This window comes from Pisolithus orientalis, assembly GCF_024613125.1.
Source record: "Pisolithus orientalis strain OTSU chromosome Unknown F5J12scaffold_3, whole genome shotgun sequence".
In the NCBI taxonomy this organism is placed as follows: domain Eukaryota; kingdom Fungi; phylum Basidiomycota; class Agaricomycetes; order Boletales; family Pisolithaceae; genus Pisolithus; species Pisolithus orientalis.
In genome coordinates, this window is record NW_026260784.1 from 863,688 (window position 1) to 884,795 (window position 21,108).

Genomic DNA, 21,108 nt, shown 5'->3' on the forward strand with positions numbered 1-21,108 from the left:
TCCACCCTCTCTACCCTCCTTCCACAGGTTGGCAAGCCCCCATGCCATCAGCTCATTCACTGTCAGTGTAGACATATCTGTATCAATTGCAAACTCATCTCTACTTACTCTCACCCTCTGAGTCACCTTCAGGTATCTCACTTGTAGTCCCAGCTCCAGCTTCCACTGTGTCTTCACACACTGTAAGTCAAATTTAGCAACATAACTTCAAGAAATCTGATTACAATGCAAACCTTCATTGTCATCCCAAGGAATGTATCCATCACTTTCCTGATCAATAACTCCTACATCATTGGAGTGTCATATGATGGACATAATTTCTTCAGGTATGTCATCTTCTGGTAGGCTTTCAATCCATGGTGCATTGATCTCAATATCACCATAGTGTTTCACATTGTGCTCTTTCAGCCAATGTAATGCTTCAAAGACTACATGCTGCTGCACCCAGAACATTGAGTGTATCCAGTTCTTTGGTAAATCTCCCATCCCAATGAATGTCATGGATATGAGTGATGCTAGGATTACAGGTGGATGTGGCATCAACTTCCCTTCAACCATAGCTGCTATGCCAGCCATGTCAAGACTGTATGTGCTAACATTCCCTCACATTGCACACTGACATGTTGATGTATTCAACACTCCTCCATGCCACTTTGGGAAGAGTTTGAAAACATATACATGAGGGTATAGGAGAGTGATTAGGAGTTGTTCAGGAAATGTCAACACTTGGAGCTGCCATGGTATGCATCCTATCCAGAGCTGGCTTGCAAGTGAACATGGTGGGGGATCAGTACTGTTCTTCTTCAGCTCCTCATGGCAAGATCAACAAACAGAGATGAAGATATCATTTCAACTGATGTGACACCAGCTGGTACAAAGAGTTTCCCATCAAAAAGGTCATGTGCAGGATGTTTCTTCTTTGGAACAAGATGTTTGGGATTCAGAAGGTTTTTCAGAGGTATGCAGGATAGTCCATCATGAACAATGCTGCACTCACAAGCACAAACACCACAGATAGCAGTCTTGAGGGCAACATTGGAGGTTGCATGATAGAAGGTGGCATAGCAGGCCTTCAACTCCTCATCTGTTGGTAACATGAGGAATTGTGATGAGCTTGATTCACCACTACCACTGATGCTGTCATGATTGGCATTGTCATTGAGGTGTCTTGCTGTGCAACAACCAGCATTGCCCTCTGTACATTTTTCTTTCTGTCCCCTATTATCTTTTCCCTTTTGAGTGCCTTCCCCCCCCCCCAACTTCAGACAACCTGCTTCACATAGAAATTCTATGTGTTGCCATGATGCATCCTGCATAACCTGGTCCAAAAGATGTTCTTTGTTCATCCTTTGTTCTTGTGTGAAGGTGAGGGTGCCTTTAAGATGGGAAAGTATTTCTCTGACACCCAGCTTTGATATAAGCTTGCAATCACCTGGTTCAAGTTCATCAGCCATCAGTTACTGGTGAAGATGACAGCAACACAGCAAATTTCCTTGCTCTTGCCTCACTGGCACCATACCAGGTTTGGATTTCTGCACCTTCCATTTTAACTAATAAAGTGAAAATGCTCTCATGTTCACACATGGACCACCCCAAAAATAATTTAAACTCATAACCCTGCCAGTCAGTCTTTCCCCCCAACTCACTCATCTTTTACTTCTCTCACTCACTTCCTTCTCAGCCCTCATTTTTATCTGTGCACTTACCACCTCCTGCCTCTCATTACCCACTGACCATGTCCACCCCAACAACCCCTCCACACCCACTCTTGATGCAGCCTACACTCTGTACATTGCCTGCATGCCTCATTACTGCCCACAAAAATTGTCTGGAAACTGGTTTCTACCTTGGCAATAAGTCTGTTCAAAAGAACATCCATTGGGTTTGGGATGGCCATGCCAACTGTTTGGCTATCAAGCCAACTGGCAGTGGTGATGATGGTTCTTCCAAATATGCCACTCCACCACCTGAGGGTACTGTGGACATTGCACCACTTTGTGCTATTGTTCAAATTTCTGCTTCAGACTTTTGGCTCACTGCAGATGCTGGGTATCACAAGAATTCAAAGATTTGGAAGTCCTTGGCTGATGTCAAGGCATCCTGTGCCACTGAACAACCTGACATTCCACCTGTTCAGGATTACTCCAAGACAGCCCTGGAAAATGTTACCTACTTTCAAAATGCCATTGCAACACCAGGGTATGGTGAAAGTAAGGGATTTCTCCTTCATGGAGGCAAGCATTTTAAAGTTTGTCACACACTGTTTGAGGTATGGATCTCTAATACCTGCATAACATGCATTGACACATTTTTTCTTCACTTCAGCCTTGCAGTGCCAACAGTGAATCTGATAACAGCTACTCTGAAACTGTTGCAGATGATCCAGAAGGTAACTATGATGATACAGCCTCAGGTGGGAACACACAATGTCATCCCTATCCCAGCTTATGATGTTGAAGGAAAACTTATTAAACCTCATGCTTATTGACATTGTCTTGAAGGTGCCCTTGTCGAGTTATACTTTGCACTTTCTCATTGGGCCATTGCCAAGAAAAAGGGTAGCATAGCTGCTAATGTTTATGGTGGTGAAATTATTATGATCCAAGTCTTAGCACCACCCCATTCTACTGTGGCAGGCACTCCCAGGAAGCAAAAACTTAGCCTTTTCATTGACCCTTCCACTAGTCCAAACAAGAAGTTTCACCAAAATTAGTAATAGTTCTGTTCTTTGAACATCTCTGTTGACCACCTTCATACTTAGGTTTCTCTATTGATTGTTTTCATACTTTGACAATTGACCATTTTCATACTCTGGAATCTCATACACTCATTGTTTTTGCTTTGAACATTTTGCTTACAAGACCACTAACATCTACTAATCACATCTGTAAAATATCCCATTGAAATTAAAATTGCATGTTTGTGTTGCATGGAGCTCCATGGACTGCAGCCTGAGGACAAGCAAGGTTTCCACCAACACCAGTCAGCATTTCCCAAGTACAAGCAGAAGATGCCATAACTGTCAGGTTCAGTATTGATGTACAATGACTCAAAATCTTCAAGGATCAATTGGTGGAGGTGAATCAGGATGAGATGGTAAGTCAGAGGATGGACCTGCATCAGTGCCATTGTTGAGGTGGGTAATGTGAGGTACAGGATTGTGAAGTGAAGGAAGTTCATCACAGTATTGCCTAGGAAGATGGCATACACAATTGGGAAGATCAGAAGGTCCAATCAGGTTCAGGTTCTGAAAAAGAGATCTGGTGAAGGGATTAGCTGGAGTTCTTGATGGTCACTTTTGCATAATATGGATAGACACTTACCTTGCCTTGTACATTGTCATGCCATGCAAAGTCATCATCTCCTCTCTGTAGGCTCTCCAATCCAAGATCTACATTCTCCTCAGCAAGGTGCTGCACTTTTTCTGCCTCAAGTTGGAGATCCTCATCCCATTGGCATTGTTTTTGAAGTGCAAGAATTGTTGATGGGAGGAAACTTGTGCTTTTAGATTGATGCACAGAAAGTGCCCTTTGACTAGTGAAGTTGGTTCTGTGACAACCTACACAAAGAAGTTTCATCAGTCAAATGTCAGTAGTAGCAGCCTTTGAAGGCCTGCAAGCAGCTACTAATTGCAAGAAGCTATTGGAAGGGTCTGTAAGGCAGAACTCAAATGACATGGTCACATGACAATGATGCATAGACATACTTATACCTACATGAGTTGCATCCTTAGGGGCTTGCATTTTCTCCCCCCCTTAGTTCTTCTCTCCCATGGATGACATGCTGCCAAACCCAAATTCTTCCAAGTCCCTCATTGTCAAAGGCCATTGAAGCAAGAAAAGAAAGTAAGTACTAGTACATGCTACTCATATAATAGTATCATGAGACTCCAGAAGAATCAAAGATGACCCAATGCCTCCATGGAACCTGGAGTGCAGAAAAATACAAATGTGGGGGGGGACTTCAAGTGGAGTGCTCCTGGCACAAGTCATTGACAAGTTATGCAGGAGAAGATGAATGAATGCTGATTGAGAAGGGGATGCTGAATGGAGCAAGGGTGTTCAACCAAAAGGACTTCTAGTGCAAGTTGACATCAAGTTATGCAGGAGTAGTGGGATGACTAAGCAAAGACTACTGACTAAGTGTGGGGTGGACTGCAGATGATGAAGGATGGCAGATAGACTCTTCCAAATGAGCCTCAACTACCAAGTATACAAATGATGACAGATAAACCCCTTTGTGGAGCCTCAACTGTCAATGACAAGTTATGCTGAGAAGAACTGAACTGACTGACTGAATGCTTCTGGATTGCTTTTTCACTTGTTCACTTGGGGGTTGTAGCTAAGTACATGAGGGTTTATATATTGTGGGGGGAACACAGCTTGTGACAAACAAGGCATAAACACTTAGTAAGTAATGAGTAAGGACTGAGTAATCATGATGAGTAAGTGAGAAATGAAAAGTAAGCAAGCAAAGAAGATTGGTAAGTATTGGCAATGAACAAGTCAAGGAGAGTCAAAATTTCACAGAATGAGTCAAATGGAGTCAGAAACTGAGTAAGTGCACTGGTATCACATTAGGGGGTGGTGATGCAAGTCAGATGTCAGCAGAGACATCTCTAGATCCAAAGATGGCATGACAGATGGACAGTGTTTCCAGATAGGGAAATATTAATTCCAGAATTGAAGGGCATGAGTCAGGTGTCAAAGGGGTTAGGGCATTGGGGGTCTGTGGGGCAATGGGAGCATAAGTGATCACATCTCCCACCCTTTCATCCTCTCAGCAAAGTTAACAAAAACTTCATGAATGGGGCTCTGATGGAGGAGGAGAAGGGGGGATGTCTTCTGCTGGATCTTGCAGTAAGAAGGCAAGATGCACACCATACTCATCATGAATGTGATCAGGGAGGCTGGAGAACAATAGACTATGCTGCAGCTGTCACAATGTGGGAAGAATGATGGATGAGATTGGAATAAAGACAGTGCAGGGAGCAGGGAGGAACAATCCATATGCTTCATCAACTGGGGAGACCAAAATGACCACATAAGACCTTTCTAACTGAGTGACAGACCTGAGGTGACCAAAGAATGTCCTTCTGGAAGTCATACTGACAAGGAGAACATGCTGACCAAGCTGCATGGGATGAGACAGGGCTGACAATGGTGGGATGAACCAGGGGGCTTCAGGACAGAAGCTGGTGGGAACACCTGGCAGATATATGTAACCACTGTCTCTGGCAAATGAGACAAGTGAGATGATTGATGAAGAGGCAGCCATTATTGATGGACTTAGTGAAATGAGTGTCTGATGGATGGAATGCTGTAGAAATGCATAGGGTGTGAGGATCCTCTCCAAATTTGGAAGGCAGAATTGCATGGCTGAGCACTTTAAGTGAGTGTGAGAATGGAGTTGATATCTTTGGAAATGGTGGAGATACAATGAAAACTGGAATGCCATACATGGGTGCTAAAAACCTTTAATGCACACTTAACTCACTTCCTCTTTTCTCTTTAGCACTGACAACTTGTTCTTGTGTGAAGGATGACTGCTCACATCCAGCAGTCTTTCTATGCATGAGGCCTCTATTCTTCATCTGCATACATGGCATGGGCATTGTGCACAACTCATCAATGAGTTAGGCAGAGTCAGCTGTAATCATGTCCACAACACCTTTGGTGTGTGACAACATTTGGAGTTGGTATAGCTTGCAATAAGGGTGGAACTCCTGGATTCCCATTGTAAGTTCATTGCATGGGCAATGATGCCCCAGTACTCACCATATTGATGTTTCATGGCCTGAAGATGACAAAGAACACTTGCTCCAAACATATTGAGCTGTCCTTGAAGCAGTCCCTGATTTGTCCAAAGCAATTGACAACACAAACAGGCAAAAGCTTGAGGAAGCCCTTGAAATCATAAGTCATTCCATTCTCCATTCATCTAACCACATATATGCACATTGTTTTAGGTCCAGGAAGGTGTTACCTGCTGCTGCACTGATGACTGTGGCTCCCTCAAATGGCCTGGCCTTACTGTAACTACATTCTGCCCAACACATCTGCCCTTGTGCCTTCCATTCCCCCAACTGACATTTCCAAGTCATTGCACAGTTTCCACCATCCCCAACTGGCATGTCTCTTGTGTCTGCACAAGTACATTTCTGAATTCAACCAGAATTCAAACCAGTAAGTCACTCCAAGTTGCTATCTTACAGCATACACACTAACTATGTCACATGCTTGCTCAGATACATAGACCACATCTTGAATGGGGACCTCAATTTCAAAGTCTGGCCACTACCATCATTCCTATACAACCAAATGAAGCCTTATAATCCAGATGACATCCAAGACAGTCTCTTCCATGGCCATGTGTTAGTATGTGTAAGCTGAGTTGACCCATGTTGCATTGATTGATCATTAACATCCTGTTGGTGGCAGTTTTATAAACACATCTTCTGTGGTTGCTCAATTGCTGTTGGCACCTCCATGATTGCAACAAAACCATCCAAGAACAAGATCCACAGTATCAAAGAAGTTTCAGAATTCACAATCACTTATGCAGTGGTAATGGCATACTTTACTTTATCATCAGAGGAAATGTTCAGGAAGGCAGTGGGAAGACTTGTTTATGGAGACTTTTATTGTATGATCATCTTGCTTTTCAAGGAGAAGGAGACCAATCTGTGGGTGAAGGAAACTTTGGCCTGGTGGAACCAGTGAGTACTCCAATTCACCAATTGTTTTGCCTCCAACCTTACTATCATCTTACAGGCAGATTTATAGCAATAATTCTTCCAAAGACCTTGAACATGGTGATTTGGGTTCTGAAGGAGGAGTGGCAAGCCATCATTGTACAGTGTACTGCTCATCACCAGCTCAACTGAGTCAACTCTGCATCCATTGATCCTGTATTGAGAGGTAAGCCCATCAGTCTTCCTGCATGACCAATTTCAACTGAAACCATCACCACAGGGGCTTCAGGCCACCACAAGCACCTCCTCTGTGCATAATGAATTCAGGCCACAATCACTGTCTCCTCTGGCATTTCCCTCTCCTTTGCACATAATGGAATGCAGGACCACAACCACCATCAACACTGACAGTGCCTTCTCAGCCTCTGCACATAACAGAATGCAGACTGCAACCACCATCAACACCTAACAGTGCCTTCTCCTCTGCACATAATGGAATGCAGACCATGACCACTGTCAACACCAACAGTGCCCTCTCCTCTGTGCACAACAAAACACACCTTGCCCCATCACCCCTCTCCAGTCCTGAGCCTGAGGCTCATCCTCCTCCCCACTCCACTGCTTCTTGTGGGGGACCAAAAGGAAGAGGAAGAGGCCATGGAAGGGGGGCTTGCCAGGGGGCTTGAATGGGTATCTTCTGATCCCTTTTCACTCCCTACCTCATTGACCATCACTTCTCAAGCAGATGCTGCAATCTTCCACATCTGTGCCATTACCCACTTGAGTGTCACCTTTTCTCTGCCACCTTTTTCTCTTGCTCATGCAAGTGCTCTCATTCATTTCTGCTGTCCCATTGCCTGCTTCATCCTGTACTGTCTGCTTTCACTGTTCATGGACCAATGTCATCACTGGATTTGCATGTAATGTACTACTAATACAATGATTGTGGTGCTTTATAATGTGCTTGTAAGCATTGTAAGTGGTGTAAGGTGCAAGGTGCAAAGCTGCAAAAGAAGTGCAGTAATAAACTTATAGTCACATTGTAAGTTGAATATAATGCCTTATAGGGCCTTGTAAAGCTCACAAGACATTGTCAGAGATGGCAACCTTATAAGCCTCACAATGGGCTTATAAACCCATGAAAGGCTTATGACAGTCATGCGGGGGTACATAAGTCTTACAGGCTCCCGCCCGAAAGGGAGGTTAGTTATAGGTGCTTACAGGCCTTAGTACCCTTATAAGGATTTACGGCCCTTATCAGGCAATTACAAGGTTTCCGACGTTTTGCTGATGCAGGTGTTACTGATGCCCAGCATTCATTCCACTCGAGTACACAGTGCCAACAATCATGCAGAGAAACTACCAAGTGCCAAGCACATTCCACTGACCTGCATAAGCAAACTTGGGTTTTGCTGATGAGCCTGAAAGCATGACACCTGAGGAGCTCTCAAGGAGAAATCATAGAAACTCGATGGTCCATCACTGTATGACCCAGTATGTCGGTGAGGAGCCGCTCCATTGCTTGTTGATGGCTGAGGTCCTCCATCTGCCATCAGGTGGCACAGCTGATGGAGGAACACAGTGCGGCATATATGTTGGTGCACACCAACCAGTCTGGCATTCGTTTCACCCTCAAGCACTCGAGGGGATGGACGCGACGACCATTAACTAACTTCTCTATATAGAACGAAATGCTCAACAGATTAGGTTTCTACAAGGTATTAGCCCTCAAGGTTTCGCGATCCTCGTGGTGCTGAGAATGTACCAAACATCAGTTGTACCGACCACTTTCATGGTGTACGACTGTGGTAGGTATACCGTGCCCCGCAACGATGAAAACTGACTATGTGTGCGGTCAGTCCTTTATTTGGACAAAGAGGTATCGGTACCTCTTCTCGATCCTTGGGTTCATAGTAGCTAACTCCCGAGTTTCGTTGAAAAGATCGACTATATTTGGGTACATGGCGAATATCCTTGCTTTGATCCTAGAATGCTGATGTGTATGTGATTGCAGAAGAAACGAATGTCAAACGTCTCAGTCGCCTATCTGATAGTGAGTTTCTTAAACTCGTTTTTGAACCTGGGCTAAATACGAATGCCAGTTCCGATACTTCGGCATTGTATATCTAGTGTGCGTCCATCACATATGTGTTGCGACTATTATTGCAGAGCTCAGAACCACTGTGGGTTTTCATTGGCAGGTGGGTTATAGAGCGTTCAGGCCGTGTTACGCATTAATGTCTCCTCTACCATTAGAATTCGTCGCGAACACAAATACTTTCAGCAATGCAAGTGTTCCCCCGCTTGACGAATATCGTGCTAACTTCATAATAACTGTATTAGTTGTATGTGGTTTTACTTATCTATGCGTTGCAGCTTATGATATCTTGCTTCGCACCTGACTGAAACCAACAGTTGTGAGCTATAGGTATGAAAGTGAAGTTCCGCAGTACTAATTCTGTCGTAGTTTTTATGGTTTCCCCATCCTTTCCATGTGGGTCAGCTGTTTGAGCGTCTGGTTTGTGCAAGGTGAGTTTATCCTTGCGATCTGAGGAAACACCTAATCGAATCTTCTAGTTATTCTGGGATTGCGGCTTTATGCTCTCTATAACGGTTCAAAAAAAGTTCTACTCATGATAAGCTTAGGCTTTATCGCGGAATCCATCGTCATGATTGTGTGTGTAACACTCGTCAGCATTTCCGCAGGTCAGTCATGTTCCGATCCATTATCAAATGAAAACTTATGTAAATCCGGGCGATATCCACAAGCCCAAGGCCTACCAGTCCTCGGAACCAAGATCAGCGCACTTCCTACTGCGGCCCGTAAAGTCTACATCAACTACGGCGCTATGGCAGTGTACGAGAGCATACTTTTTTCGCTTGCTCTCTCAGCTGCCGTGCATCGGTATCGAGAAAAACGCGGACTACGCCTGGCCAGGAGCGAAGCAAAACGCCTGAGGAACATTCTCATCGAAGGCAATGTCATGTACTTTTTCGCGTACGTACATACTCGAACACCTTATCCGGACGGAGTGATGAAATGACACGTGTCGTAGGAGCACGCTTTATGCGATTTTCTACTTTGTGGTGTCACTTACTCTTCCTGTAAGTTTTTTGTTGCAATTTGTCATCCGAGCTTTACCTCTGATATCTTTGACAGTCGGAATGGCTTCTCGGGGTACTCCCTGTCGGCCTCGCCATAACAAGTACTATCGGCTGCCGCCTTATCTTGCATATCCGAAGCACAGCCCCCCATTCTTCCGCCTCGCCTGATCACATCGACCATCAAAAAGCGAATATATGGTTTAAACCTGTTACTGACTGGCCATGGCCATAATTCCATCATTCCCTGTCCCTCTGATGATGACGAAGCCAGACCCGCTCCTCAATCGTGGTCCTCCAAAGTTCCTCCGTCCTCCTCTTGTAGATAGTCGGCTTATAATCTATGTTCCTCCGTTGTTCTTCTGTCCACCCGCCATCTAGCTTGACCTAAAAGTGTTGTCTGCGACTGTGTCGTGTGGCGTTTATCTTAATTGAATTCATCACATGAATCAACATAAGCCAGTACCTGGCGTTTCCTCGAGTGTCGATAATCGACATCTCGAGGGAAAGAACCTCAAATTGCTGACTTCCGTGGTTGTCGAGTCGTCGTGTCCGCCACGTATCCTATGCTGGGCATATGCAAGTGGATAACCACTCACTATTAAGGACACACAGTGAGTGTCAACTCATTGCTCAGGGGCCCTTAATCGTACTATCAGGAAGAGTGCGTTCTTTTCTAGGACGAAGAAGACATCGTCGCCGTGGTAGCCGTAGATACCTTGTGCTTGGCAGAGGTGATTTCGCGCTAAACCAATTAAATCAGGGTGTACTTCACATCAGCAACGTAATAAAGTGCCTGAGGGTTGCTAGCAATTCGTCATCACCACCAGTGATCTATGAAAGTCAACGTCATGAACCCAGCGATTAGACCGTTCGTACGCTGCGAAGTGTGTATGGGACAGGTTTCTCTGCATCACGTATGTGGCGGGTGACGTAGAACCTCCCAATTCAAACGCACTCCACTCCACACGGAGCTGGACACTGCCCGGGTAGGCGTCTGTCTGGAACCCCGAGTCAAAAATGAATGCAATATGCTTGATCGATCGAGACGGCCCGCAAGACTCATCCCGTTCTGATTCATCGAAGTGCGAGAATTGGAAGCGCACTGCGGAGTTGCATACTTCTTTCGCGGGTACGAGTTTCTGGGAGTCCCAATAGCACTGCGGGAAAATTAATCGAGAAAACGCTACTTCGGAGATGTGTCGTTATAGGTCGTCATGTCATGCACGTGTGCCACGTTACTACAACTAGGAGAATCTCGCTGATTTGTCCATGGCCTTGGTACCAGTCTCACGATCAGTGCAGACGAAGTTCATCAGCCCCCTTTCTCGTCGCTATCGACGTTGTGAGGTGTGAAGCATTGGTATAACGCGCCGCATTCAATATTGACGATCGGATTCGTACAAACCCGGCTTTCTGTGAAAGAGTCCAACATCTGGAAGGTGAGTACGATTTCGTGATCAGGACGTCCACCTTGGTTGGAATTTACGATATCTTATCTCTGCTGAGCGTGGGCGTGTACCGCTCCCAACCGCGAGAGGAACGTTGTGGGCCATATTTGTCCCCGCGGTGCAATTGCGCTCGTCGATGCTTCTTTTTAGCGTGGTAACCTAGTTGCAACCTTCACATGAAGTTCTAAAAAGTGCATTGTCCCGCAACGAGTTTTAGGGCTGTGACTGACCATGCGGCGAGTGGTGATTACATCACCGAACGAAAGGCAGGGCTGATTCCTGGTGTTGTATGTATTAGCCGCGGACCGTCCAGCTCAAAGGCATTGACACGAAGGTGGCGTAAAAATGACCGCGTCCTCAAGGACCCACCTTGTTGGGAAAAAATCAAGGCCTCTGCGCCACGATGCGAGGAACGACTGCAATATATGACGTGGCGCGCCCATGCGAGATAACTGAAAATGTATTCACCCGCGGAACTCTTGCGGCAGGGCAATATTGGAATGCAGATCGTACTACTAGTTCCGGTTGAAGATATTCGTGCACAATCTTGTTCCGGATCTTGAACGCTAAGTGGTCATTCCCTATCGTTTCCCCCAAGTGCTCCGACGGTCAAATATGATAATTTCAATTACAATCCGGCCTCCAGCGGGAGAGAAATCAGTAAGTACACAGTAGGCAATCATACTAGAGAAAACGTAAACAAGGGACGTATACTCCGGGAATGTCGAGAGTAGATGTAGGAATGCGAATACAAAGCAATAAGCTCTGGAAATATGTACGTCTAAAAACCTAATTATGCATGTTCTAAAGGCCGTGTGTCGGAACCTGGGAGGTAATTGGTTGGTGTTATTTGTAGGAAATGGCAAAACCAAGCATCCTTCTGCCTCCCCAGCACTGGCGCGGTTATAGCAGACCGGGGACGAACCGGCACTTGACGTTAGTGGCGTAAGCATCCCATTCAGAACCAAATTTCTTTTGAAGCTCATTGTCTTCGGCCAATACGCGGCTTTTGGCTACCGCCGCCGTCCAGATCCACCAAACTGCCCACACAAGTGCCGAGCCGACGTGGCCTAGAAGACATTCGACAAGAAGGCTACCAGAAGTGAGATGCGAGAAAGTGAACCCTATGACGACGAGTATTGACCCCAAATATGATGGGTGACGGACGTATGCGTATGGACCGGAAGTGACCAGTTTATGTTCAGGATGCATGGTAAGATCGAACGTGAAGAGTTGTCCGAGCTCATTGAAACAGCGGACGCGGATGCAAGAGCCTATTGCGAGAAGGAGAGTACCAGCAACGAAAATTGGGGTGATGAGATTTTGGGACCGCGACGCCGGGAAAAGTGCTGCATCAAGATAGTTTGAGAGGGACGGCGATAGGGAAGTGCCAACGTGATGGTTGAGTGCGGCTACTAGCTCGAATGCAGCGATCCACCACAGTGCAATAGTGTGAAGCTGCGAAACAATGATCAGGGTAGTAATTGGAAAGGATTGATGGTATACAAACCTTAAAGATCAAAGGTGCGATTTGCAAGAGCAAGGGCTCCTCCGTATGGTAACGGAACTTTTCCTGTGTCTTATTGGGGGGAGTATATGCTGCCTGGTTGAAGACTGCCTGGACGAGGACGAGAGCGGGACGCAAGAATACAGACATGTTAGTGAGAGCCACTTGGAGAGGAATTGGGAGGCGATGGGTGAAGCTTGAAGGCAAGGGAATAATGAGTATGGGCTTTTATGAGAGACAAATTCAGCTTTGACCCTTGGGCGGGAGGGTTGCCGGCGGTTAAAAATAAGAATAGGGAGTTGGAACCATAATGCGAACCCGCGGAGGTCGCTGGGGGTGCCCTGCCCGAATACTCAAAGCCCTGAGATTAGCATTCTTGTCGGTTTCAATGAAATCTTGCCGATTGGCGGTCGTCGCACGTTCAATGGATTGCCATCGCGTGGACGGGGTTATTGTTTTGAAATTACCGTGGAAGTATCAACCCAGCATCACAGAAAGGGACTCCGCAGGAACAGCCATTCCGAGACGTGTGGCCCTGCTTGTCCGCGGAAGGATGGGAAGTCTTGACACGCTCACACACGTAGAAAGAAATGCGACCCTGCCCGTCGCCGTTCAGTCACATATTTGAGGTTCAATACATGTGAAACGGCGTTTCCGAACCGTTGGGACTTACATGCCAACGCGGGCCACCGCCGGCGGTGGACACTTTTGGACACTGCGAACCACTAGTAGGCCCTTAGCCAGCGTTACAGTAATGCTGGCGAGGTCAGCTCACCCGTCGGCCCGCTTATGTAGTACTTGCGCAACGATAGAGCCCTCACCAAATATTTACCCAGACTCCACTCAAGTAGTCGCATCAGCGCTTGTAAGTATTCTGTTAAACTACCATCTCGAAGCCTATCGAGTGAGGTTATTGTGTGGGTCCGTAGTGGGATCCCATGGTGACGGGCACAATGTGGTCACCCTCTTCTTGGACATCGAAACCAGCTGTCCAGGTAGGAGAACCTGTGATGGCACTGTCACGGAGCTAACGACCGTTGTAACAGTCTGTAGAGTACCCTGACCAAAAGCACCTTGATAGGTCCAAACCGTTGACGTTCCTTATCTCGACCCAATGCTAATCAACGCACTAGTGTATTGGCAAAGATAGCCACATTGCCTCCCCTTGTGACTCCAGCAGAAGTTTGTCTTATATCACCTCGTTGCGTTCTATCTAATACTGATCCTGGCTGATCCTTGATATCAAGATCGAGCGCCTCCGTTATCAGCTCAGTGCAGTACAGCGGAACGAGGCTTTCCTCCTTCATGCTGGCGATTGTGCCGAGAGCTTCGATGCCTGTACGCAGGTAAACTGTCACCGCAAGGCTTTGTTGTAGTTCCTAACCCTTCCATAGGAAAATATTTCTGCGAAAATCGGCCTTATCCTTTCTTTCTCTCTTATCCTCATTTGGGGCGCCCGTCTCCCAGTAGTACGTTGTCCTCCATCCTTGCATCTTACATTACACCCACGTCATGTGGTTAATAGGTGCGCATCGGTCGCATTGCTGGCCAGTACGCAAAGCCGAGGAGCAGCCAAACGGAGAAAATTGGGGACACACAAGTCTTGAGTTTCCGGTGCACATTATCTCCCATGCATTGCGCTACATTATCCCATACTAATACGGGGAATCCAGGGGTGACAATGTGAACGGGTATGGCATCCTCCATTTCCTGTCCCCACAACTAGATTCTCAATATTGCCAAGCTTGGACCCGAACGACAGGACTCCGGATCCGGAGCGCTTGCTTAGGTTCGCGGCTCAATTCCCCGCATCCTCATGTAATTCATGCGTGTCGTAGGGCGTATTTCCATTCCAGCGCCACACTCAACTATGTGCGGGGGCTGCTGACCTCTGGTTTTGCATCCCTGCATCATCCGCGGGATTGGTCGCTCTCCCATGTACGTTCCCGTTCGCTCAGGTTAGCCCCGCTTTCCCACCGATTGTTCAACCGTGGCAACCTGTTGACATGTGATTCTCTCATAGACGCAAATACGAGCGAATCACGGAAGGTCTAGCTGACGCATTAGACTTTAGTCACACGATAGGGGTGGATTCAGGTCGAGAGAGCGTTCCATTCGAACGTGGCGGCGATCGTGGAGTCCTCGGCGAAGTAGACTTCTATACCAGGTTTGCTTCTCTGTTTTCTCATGCTGCGCTAGCCAAGTGGCTAATTGGTCGGCTGTCGTACATAGCCACGAAGGGCTCATGCTTGGCTATGAGCAGGCTATGACGCGCGAGTTCCCGCTTGTTGACGGCGACGCGGATACAGCAGGACCCGAAAAACAGAAGGCAGGGTTCTACAATAGCTCGGCCCACTTCTTGTGGATAGGCGATCGTACGCGTCAACTCGATGGAGCACATGTGGAATATTTCCGAGGAATCCGAAATCCAATAGGCATCAAAGTAGGACCATCCCTCGGCAACGAGGAACTCGTTGAGCTGTTGCAAAGTATGTTTGTCTACTTTTGTCCTCAACCTCCATTTTACGCAGTGTTTCTGTTTAATAGCTGTCAATCCTGGAAAGGAACCTGGTCGGATCACGTTAATCACGCGGTATGGCGCTAGCAAGGTGCGCTCTTGTGCTTCCCTTTTTGGCTGCAGCTTATTGTGTTTTTGATTGAAGGTCCGCGACCACCTCCCCGGTCACATTCAGGCAGTCAGAGGTTCCGGCCACCCAGTTGCCTGGGTGTGTGATCCCATGCATGGCAAGTACGTTAGGCATTCCGCTTAGGATCATGATCATCAACCTGCTTTCCTCACCCACCCTTGCAGCACACTCACCTCCGCGAGCGGTCTGAAGACGCGTAACTTTAGCACGATTATAAGCGAGCTAACATCCTGCATCAGTGTTCACTCCGAGTGTCATTCACGCCTCGGAGGGGTAAGCCTCGAGTTCACGGGAGAATTGAACGAGGAAGGGTTCAGTGTCACCGAGTGTCTCGGTGGTAGCATGGAACTGAGTGAGGATCAACTCGAGCTGCGATACCAAGTGCGTGTGCCCCTTTGTCGTATACTATTTGTTGTTTCTCACTAACATCTCTCGATTTAGTCTTTTTGCGATCCCAGGCTCAACTTTGAGCAGTCGCTCGGTGCGTCCAGTTAGTATTCCCCGGGTAGTTCGCTTACCCGCAACCGTAGACCTTGCGTTCTTAATTTCCAACTATTTCAAGGAAGAGCGATGTGGAAATGCGAAAGCCCACGATACCTTTGAGGCCCTTCTTGGATCAAAATCGAAGTAGCTTGAAACCCCCGAAGTGTTACATACTTCTAAGAGAAACAACAATGTACTATGTTATTACATGTAGAAAGAATGGTTCGAATGCATGTAAGTGAAGTCGCAACTCTCACGAGAGATCGAACCCTGCACCAGATGAAATTGCTTGGAGAAGCTTCGCCCTCAAAACGCGCTCGTTTGTGTACCTCGGAAGCTGTTGTAACGCTCCTCAGAACTGAGGGTATGATAACCAGTGGTTGCTCACCTTCAGCAGATTGACGCACGTGCCGGCAGTGGGCAAACGATGCTGGTCATCTCCAGCATCGCGAATGGCAAAATTTGGGTTGAGTTGCTTAAAGCCTCTGTATCGCGCCCGGTCAACATATTTTGGGAACGCAGGACAGCACGGAATTGGGAAACACTCACAAAAGCGGAGGCCTGCTACAACTCGTGACGAAGCGCAGAAATGCCCGCTTCTGTTCCTGATCGAAGCTTTCCATGACCTGTGGCATAGACGTGACTCTTCATTTCTGCAACCAAGCAGTTCTATCGCACCTTCCAGAAAGCCCGTATGGTTGGGTCCTGATCATTATAGAGTCCCCCGTATTGGGTGTGTTGCCGAAGATCGCCGAGGTCAATAGGTGAGTTGACCCCACCTAAGAGTATTTGTAACTCCTGTTGATTAAACATGCTGATGCGAAGCTTAGTGGTTTTTGATGCGGTTCTGTCAGGATGGTGTCCCTACCGAAGCCATTTCGGATCTATCATCACAGATAATCCCTCGAAGAAAGCTTCACTCTGCAGCTTAATTTGTTTCGTCAATCTATAGTGCGAAACGAGGTATATGTATCGCAGCCTGTTCTCGCGCGTCACCGGAACGTTGCTTCCGTTCGGAATAAGATCCACGACTTTGGCAACTCCGAACTCTAGAGGGAAAGTTTAGAATCGTATCGGGAATTGCATAAGAGCCGTTACCTTCGGTAGCAACTGTGAAATTGACGGAAAGGTCTTCTACGTTCCCTGTGTAATTCTTAAGGAAGATCAGGCCTTGGTACAGATCTGGGTCAAGAGAGGCCAAATCGTCGAGGAAACTCTGCTTGTCAAGCCACTGCCGAGAGCCGTTAGCTAACGCATGCGCCGTTCACTGACCAGCAACCACCTTCGCAAGGAAAAACCCAGCAAATGCAACTTCGACGAGAATTCCTTCGTACAGTGCTTTGCCAAGGATGCGACCGATGAAACGGTACCAACTGAGGTTGTATGCTACATCCTGCTTAGCACAAGCAACGGAAGACAGCCTCTGGCGACTCACCCTCCGAAGCGTACGAGTGAGGATTCGGATAGATCTCGTTTTTCTTGGTCTCCAACCATAACCCGCGGTCAGAGTCAAACACTTCTTTACACAGGGAGGTAAAGAATTCCTTGAATACGCCACCACCGTCGATACCGGCCCTATAACGGCAACAATTACAAAAAACCAATCAGACGGAAAGGGATTCCTTGGACTTACTCAGGCTCTCCGAACTGATCGATGAACGTTATGAATATAGGTGCTCGAAGATCTACACCTGAAAGCTTGTCGTAGCCATCTTGAGCAATATGGCCTCTGCGGATGGACACTTCCACACGGTTATGGCGCGAAAATTGATTGAAACCTCGTTTCGCCATGTCAGTCTGGACGAAAAGGCGGAAAATATGTACGCGGGTCTCGAACGGTATCGCAAACGGAATGTTGCTAAGGATGCCTAGACGCGGAGAAAGGTGAGAAAAGTAAGCCCGATGACGTTTTGAGGTAGCATGTAGCCCGGAAACTTCATCCGTCTCCTGCTCCTCGTGTCTAAAGTTCCAGTCAATCGGCCGTAGAGTTTGAAATGGAGAAAAGTCTTACACAGCAGCATCGATGAATGAGCTCATGTCGATCTGCGTGTCCACGTGCCAATGATTTTGGGGCATGAATGGTCGCCGGGAGCTATTTTTGACTACAATTAGCATGAATTTGCACCTACACCAAAAATCTTACTCTCGAGCATGGATGGCCTGCAGACATTTCGTCAGCCTCTCACGCACGTTGATCCAACGTAGGTTAAGCCCTGGGACATTGGTATCTTGCAGCGTCGATTGGTCATCTCGCCAATACAAGGTGAACGCAATGTTAAACAGAGTACGAGAGAAAGGGATAAGTTCGTTAACGGTGAGGAGAGTGCGTGAATTGGAAAAGAACTCGTCGTCTCCCATCGTGCGAAGCGTGTGCGTGTACAGATCCGTCAAGAGTAGTAGTGGAGGCCACCAGTCTTGAAAAGACGGGTCTGCGTGTCCACACCTTCAGTAGCATAATACAGGTGATAAAAGTTATCCGTACCCATGACGGTAACAATATTTTCATCGCGGCCCAGCGGCGTGGGGCGGACTTCGTCACGATAAATCTCACGTACTAGGCCGCCGCCGCCATACAGAAGTAGCGTTCCAAGTACCTTGTCTTTGGCTGCGGGCCAAACGATGTTGAGAGCCATCAGTAGAGCTACTATGTCCGGTAATAGCTGGGGATGTTGGCGAGTAAGTTTCAATAATGTGTTCAGGTGGGAACTAGAGGGTAGAGTCTGTAGTTTCTTTCGTGTTCTAGCGTCCAACACGGGCAGTACGGAGTGCGACACAACTAAGCCTCCAGGTACGTGTCCGTTGTCGTCATCGTCCCTATCGCTATCATCCTCCCAGGACAGGGACTGGGCTTTTGAATCGGGAAAAGGAGGATCGAGAGCGTGTACAGGTAGTGCCGAAAGCAATGCACGTAGAAGTTGGATGTATGCTGCGAGTGAAGACAGCGGGAGAACGGCATATCGGGGAGGAGTGAAAGCGAGTAAGTTTGCAATGATGTTGATCTGTGCCGATGGAGATGTTTGCATGACAATGTCAGTTATACACGATGAAAGAGCTTGTAGGTATGCAAGTGGGAGTTTCGAGGAAAGTTCTGACAGAGATATAAGTGGAATGCGATATGGAAGGAGAGGAATTGTCAATATGTGAATAGCTAGGGCATGCAGGTACTGCGTGAATAGTTCCGTCAACGGTAGAACGTTTGAAAATGGCAGATAAACAAGTTTGACGAGGTATGGAATTGCCGGGTCATCCTTGGAATCCAAAGCCTATTATGATATGAGCGTGGTCACAGTTCAGCACTACGCGCGGAGAACGTACAATTGCTTCTATGGAACTGCGGACGTTCTGGTACAAGCCATGTTGCATGACATATTGGGTCAACGCGCGGGGTGGGTCAGATTCGGCCGGCCCAAGTACCCTTGCCGCATACAAGGGGTCTAGCAGCTTACACAGCACTTGCAGGTGTGTGTGCGCGGAGGATGTTCTTTGGAGAGTCAAAGCCGAAACGAAGAAGAATATACTATCAGAACTCACGAGGGTGCCTTCGCCACGGATTTGATCAGGAGGACTGAGACTCGACGAAGCAATGTAACCCAATGAGCTTTATCTTGACTCGCTACACCTCCAAATAACAGCTCTGCATGCAAAGTAAACCATCACCAAGCAATTAAAATAAGGACGCTTACGATCATCCGTGGACATCGCTGCTGACCACTGCTGGAGAAGGTCGTCGTCCTGTCCGATGAACACAAGACATCTGAGGCCTGTGAGGCTTGTCACGTCCTGCAAGAATAGTTGTCGCATATGTCGTCTGACATTCCGAGTCTCTAATTTGCCCCTCCACCAAGACTGAATCTTAACCGCGCTGTCTTCCCTCCTCCGCAACGCCTCACGTTCAATTCTCCGCGCCCTTGCCTGCTCCAGAATCGCAGCTTGGGAGGTTGCGGACGAGGACCCTCCCAAATTGATCGCGCGTCTCCTACGTTCATCTCCAAACAAAGGAAGCATTATGATGGTCTTGCAGGTGACCCGTGTTGCCTCCGCAGTTCAGTGTAGTCGTGCCAGAAGGGTTATAAGTCTATACACTAACGGCTTGCGTAACCTTAACCCCTAGTCAGTTGTGCTTACAAAGCACGACTCTGGCCGCAGTTGAGCTCGCTGCACCTTCCACGTCGTCCTTCCACGGACCATAAAATCCGGGCCCGTTCCCAAAGATGAAAAATTTGGAACATCCATGCTCCATGGTGCGGCATGACTTCCAATTGTTCTCGATATTTTTCCTCCCACTGTCGTCCGTACCCTTCCGAACCTTTCAACTCTCGTGCGTTGGTAACACGAACGGTATCCTTCAGTACTTGTCACTGCGTAGGAAAAAGCCGTCGTGACCGCCTGCATCACGTTGGGAATGCGTTTGGGGTACGTCTTATCGAGTTGACCATCGATATTGAACGAGTCGTCCATGGCTGGTACCAGTTATCGCGTCTTCGATGACGGGTAGTGTGTATATGTGTTGGTCTTCCACTACTTTGAGGCTTACATCTTCAGTTTTGAGTAGCGGCTCAACGTCAGGATATTTTACCCATCCGGTGGCAAGTAGGAGCCTCACTAGTCGGCATCAATGGTTGCTCCAATAAGTCATGCCGGGATTGAACCTGTAAGTATTTTTGGGACAACGTAGTTCTATCCCGTAACAGTCTTACGGACCGTCTTCTGTGAGCTGCATAGGTTGTAACGGTACGTTGGCTCCAAGTCGAAGAGCCCTTGACATGATGCATGTAGCGATTGAAAATGCATACAATTAGCGCTCACTGATGGCCCCAGTGTCCACCGGCAGGCGCTTACCCGCCTATCATTATAATTAACTAAACCTGTCATCAGGTATCGTTCTCATCGCGGTGGTGGAACCTAGTGCCTATTGCATATCGTATTGGTGTGCGTCATACGGACGATCCGATCTACCATATTGATGTACACACGAATACGGAGCCCGCTTTGGCGCACGACAGCTCCCGGCTCTAGCAAGCGGCTGAGGATTACCAGTATTAAAGCCCACGTATCTTGAACGATGCATACGGAGAACATCTCCACCATCAACGCCTTAAGCACGTCAATCGTGGCAAAACATGGCTTGCACTTCCACCCTTCTTCACTACTTCTCTCACTTCCTCTGCCAATCTCAGGCTTCTTTCCCAGTCAATATTCGTGTTCGCGCTGTCAGTGCATCCC

At 47.4% G+C, this 21,108-nt stretch overlaps 8 protein-coding genes across 8 annotated transcripts; 5 read left to right on the plus strand and 3 right to left on the minus strand.

Moving 5' to 3' along the window:
• Positions 1-300: 300 nt before the first annotated feature.
• F5J12DRAFT_713196 (uncharacterized protein) lies at positions 301-819 on the minus strand (the record flags this gene model as incomplete). The annotated part of the gene is given in 2 exon segments (XM_051740817.1): positions 301-592; positions 608-819. Coding segments are annotated over 2 exon segments (504 nt in total), but the record flags the coding sequence as incomplete, so codon positions are not given.
• A 916-nt stretch (positions 820-1,735) lies between these two features.
• F5J12DRAFT_779712 (uncharacterized protein) lies at positions 1,736-2,713 on the plus strand (the record flags this gene model as incomplete). The annotated part of the gene is made up of 3 exons (XM_051742411.1): positions 1,736-2,269; positions 2,326-2,389; positions 2,502-2,713. 3 exons carry the CDS (start codon positions 1,736-1,738, stop codon positions 2,711-2,713), a joined length of 810 nt encoding a protein of 269 aa, XP_051604194.1.
• Positions 2,714-6,296: 3,583 nt separating this feature from the next.
• F5J12DRAFT_713383 (uncharacterized protein) lies at positions 6,297-6,722 on the plus strand (the record flags this gene model as incomplete). Its single annotated transcript, XM_051740829.1, has 2 exons — positions 6,297-6,383; positions 6,441-6,722. Coding segments are annotated over 2 exons (369 nt in total), but the record flags the coding sequence as incomplete, so codon positions are not given.
• Positions 6,723-8,123: 1,401 nt separating this feature from the next.
• F5J12DRAFT_801691 (uncharacterized protein) lies at positions 8,124-10,259 on the plus strand (the record flags this gene model as incomplete). The annotated part of the gene is made up of 12 exons (XM_051744379.1): positions 8,124-8,196; positions 8,380-8,412; positions 8,470-8,502; positions 8,554-8,573; positions 8,637-8,651; positions 8,709-8,747; positions 8,797-8,825; positions 9,162-9,223; positions 9,272-9,400; positions 9,464-9,692; positions 9,751-9,799; positions 9,855-10,259. The coding sequence occupies 12 exons, from the start codon at positions 8,124-8,126 to the stop codon at positions 10,029-10,031; spliced, it is 888 nt and encodes a 295-aa protein (XP_051604196.1). The 3' UTR covers positions 10,032-10,259.
• A 1,556-nt stretch (positions 10,260-11,815) lies between these two features.
• On the minus strand, positions 11,816-13,124 carry F5J12DRAFT_300618 (uncharacterized protein). Its single transcript, XM_051738804.1, has 2 exons — positions 12,758-13,124; positions 11,816-12,705 (listed from the first exon to the last, which is right to left on the minus strand). The coding sequence occupies exons 1-2, from the start codon at positions 12,902-12,904 to the stop codon at positions 12,151-12,153; spliced, it is 702 nt and encodes a 233-aa protein (XP_051604197.1). The 5' UTR covers positions 12,905-13,124; the 3' UTR covers positions 11,816-12,150.
• On the plus strand, positions 12,758-13,619 carry F5J12DRAFT_801727 (uncharacterized protein). The gene is made up of 3 exons (XM_051744380.1): positions 12,758-13,352; positions 13,428-13,479; positions 13,530-13,619. Exons 1-3 carry the CDS (start codon positions 13,065-13,067, stop codon positions 13,547-13,549), a joined length of 360 nt encoding a protein of 119 aa, XP_051604198.1. The 5' UTR covers positions 12,758-13,064; the 3' UTR covers positions 13,550-13,619.
• F5J12DRAFT_300340 (DAHP synthetase) lies at positions 13,538-16,135 on the plus strand. The gene is made up of 16 exons (XM_051738803.1): positions 13,538-13,749; positions 13,801-13,835; positions 13,888-13,936; positions 14,002-14,100; positions 14,149-14,223; positions 14,280-14,368; positions 14,428-14,445; positions 14,499-14,543; positions 14,593-14,712; positions 14,778-14,921; positions 14,987-15,243; positions 15,302-15,363; positions 15,418-15,503; positions 15,567-15,783; positions 15,844-15,883; positions 15,933-16,135. Exons 1-16 carry the CDS (start codon positions 13,693-13,695, stop codon positions 16,031-16,033), a joined length of 1,494 nt encoding a protein of 497 aa, XP_051604199.1. The 5' UTR covers positions 13,538-13,692; the 3' UTR covers positions 16,034-16,135.
• A 3-nt stretch (positions 16,136-16,138) lies between these two features.
• F5J12DRAFT_910161 (HECT-domain-containing protein) lies at positions 16,139-20,007 on the minus strand (the record flags this gene model as incomplete). Its single annotated transcript, XM_051749019.1, has 15 exons — positions 19,569-20,007; positions 19,417-19,519; positions 19,201-19,366; positions 18,368-19,148; positions 18,029-18,314; positions 17,897-17,977; positions 17,519-17,845; positions 17,321-17,460; positions 17,168-17,271; positions 16,984-17,116; positions 16,754-16,934; positions 16,564-16,699; positions 16,435-16,511; positions 16,274-16,370; positions 16,139-16,222 (listed from the first exon to the last, which is right to left on the minus strand). Exons 1-15 carry the CDS (start codon positions 19,888-19,890, stop codon positions 16,139-16,141), a joined length of 3,018 nt encoding a protein of 1,005 aa, XP_051604200.1. The 5' UTR covers positions 19,891-20,007.
• Between the last annotated feature and the right edge of the window lie 1,101 nt (positions 20,008-21,108).

Coding starts and splice junctions, on each gene's coding strand:
- F5J12DRAFT_300618 (XM_051738804.1), bottom strand. CDS start 12,904: ATGTCTGTATTCTTGCGTCCCGCTCTCGTCCTCGTCCAGGCAGTCTTC. Junction 12,706..12,757: donor TCGCACCTTTGATCTTTAAG/GTTTGTATACCA, acceptor ATTGTTTCGCAG/CTTCACACTATTGCACTGTG.
- F5J12DRAFT_801727 (XM_051744380.1), top strand. CDS start 13,065: ATGCGAACCCGCGGAGGTCGCTGGGGGTGCCCTGCCCGAATACTCAAA. Junction 13,353..13,427: donor ACGTAGAAAGAAATGCGACC/CTGCCCGTCGCC, acceptor GTTGGGACTTAC/ATGCCAACGCGGGCCACCGC. Junction 13,480..13,529: donor CTTTTGGACACTGCGAACCA/CTAGTAGGCCCT, acceptor AGGTCAGCTCAC/CCGTCGGCCCGCTTATGTAG.
- F5J12DRAFT_300340 (XM_051738803.1), top strand. CDS start 13,693: ATGGTGACGGGCACAATGTGGTCACCCTCTTCTTGGACATCGAAACCA. Junction 13,750..13,800: donor CATCGAAACCAGCTGTCCAG/GTAGGAGAACCT, acceptor CCGTTGTAACAG/TCTGTAGAGTACCCTGACCA. Junction 14,224..14,279: donor GGGGCGCCCGTCTCCCAGTA/GTACGTTGTCCT, acceptor TGTGGTTAATAG/GTGCGCATCGGTCGCATTGC.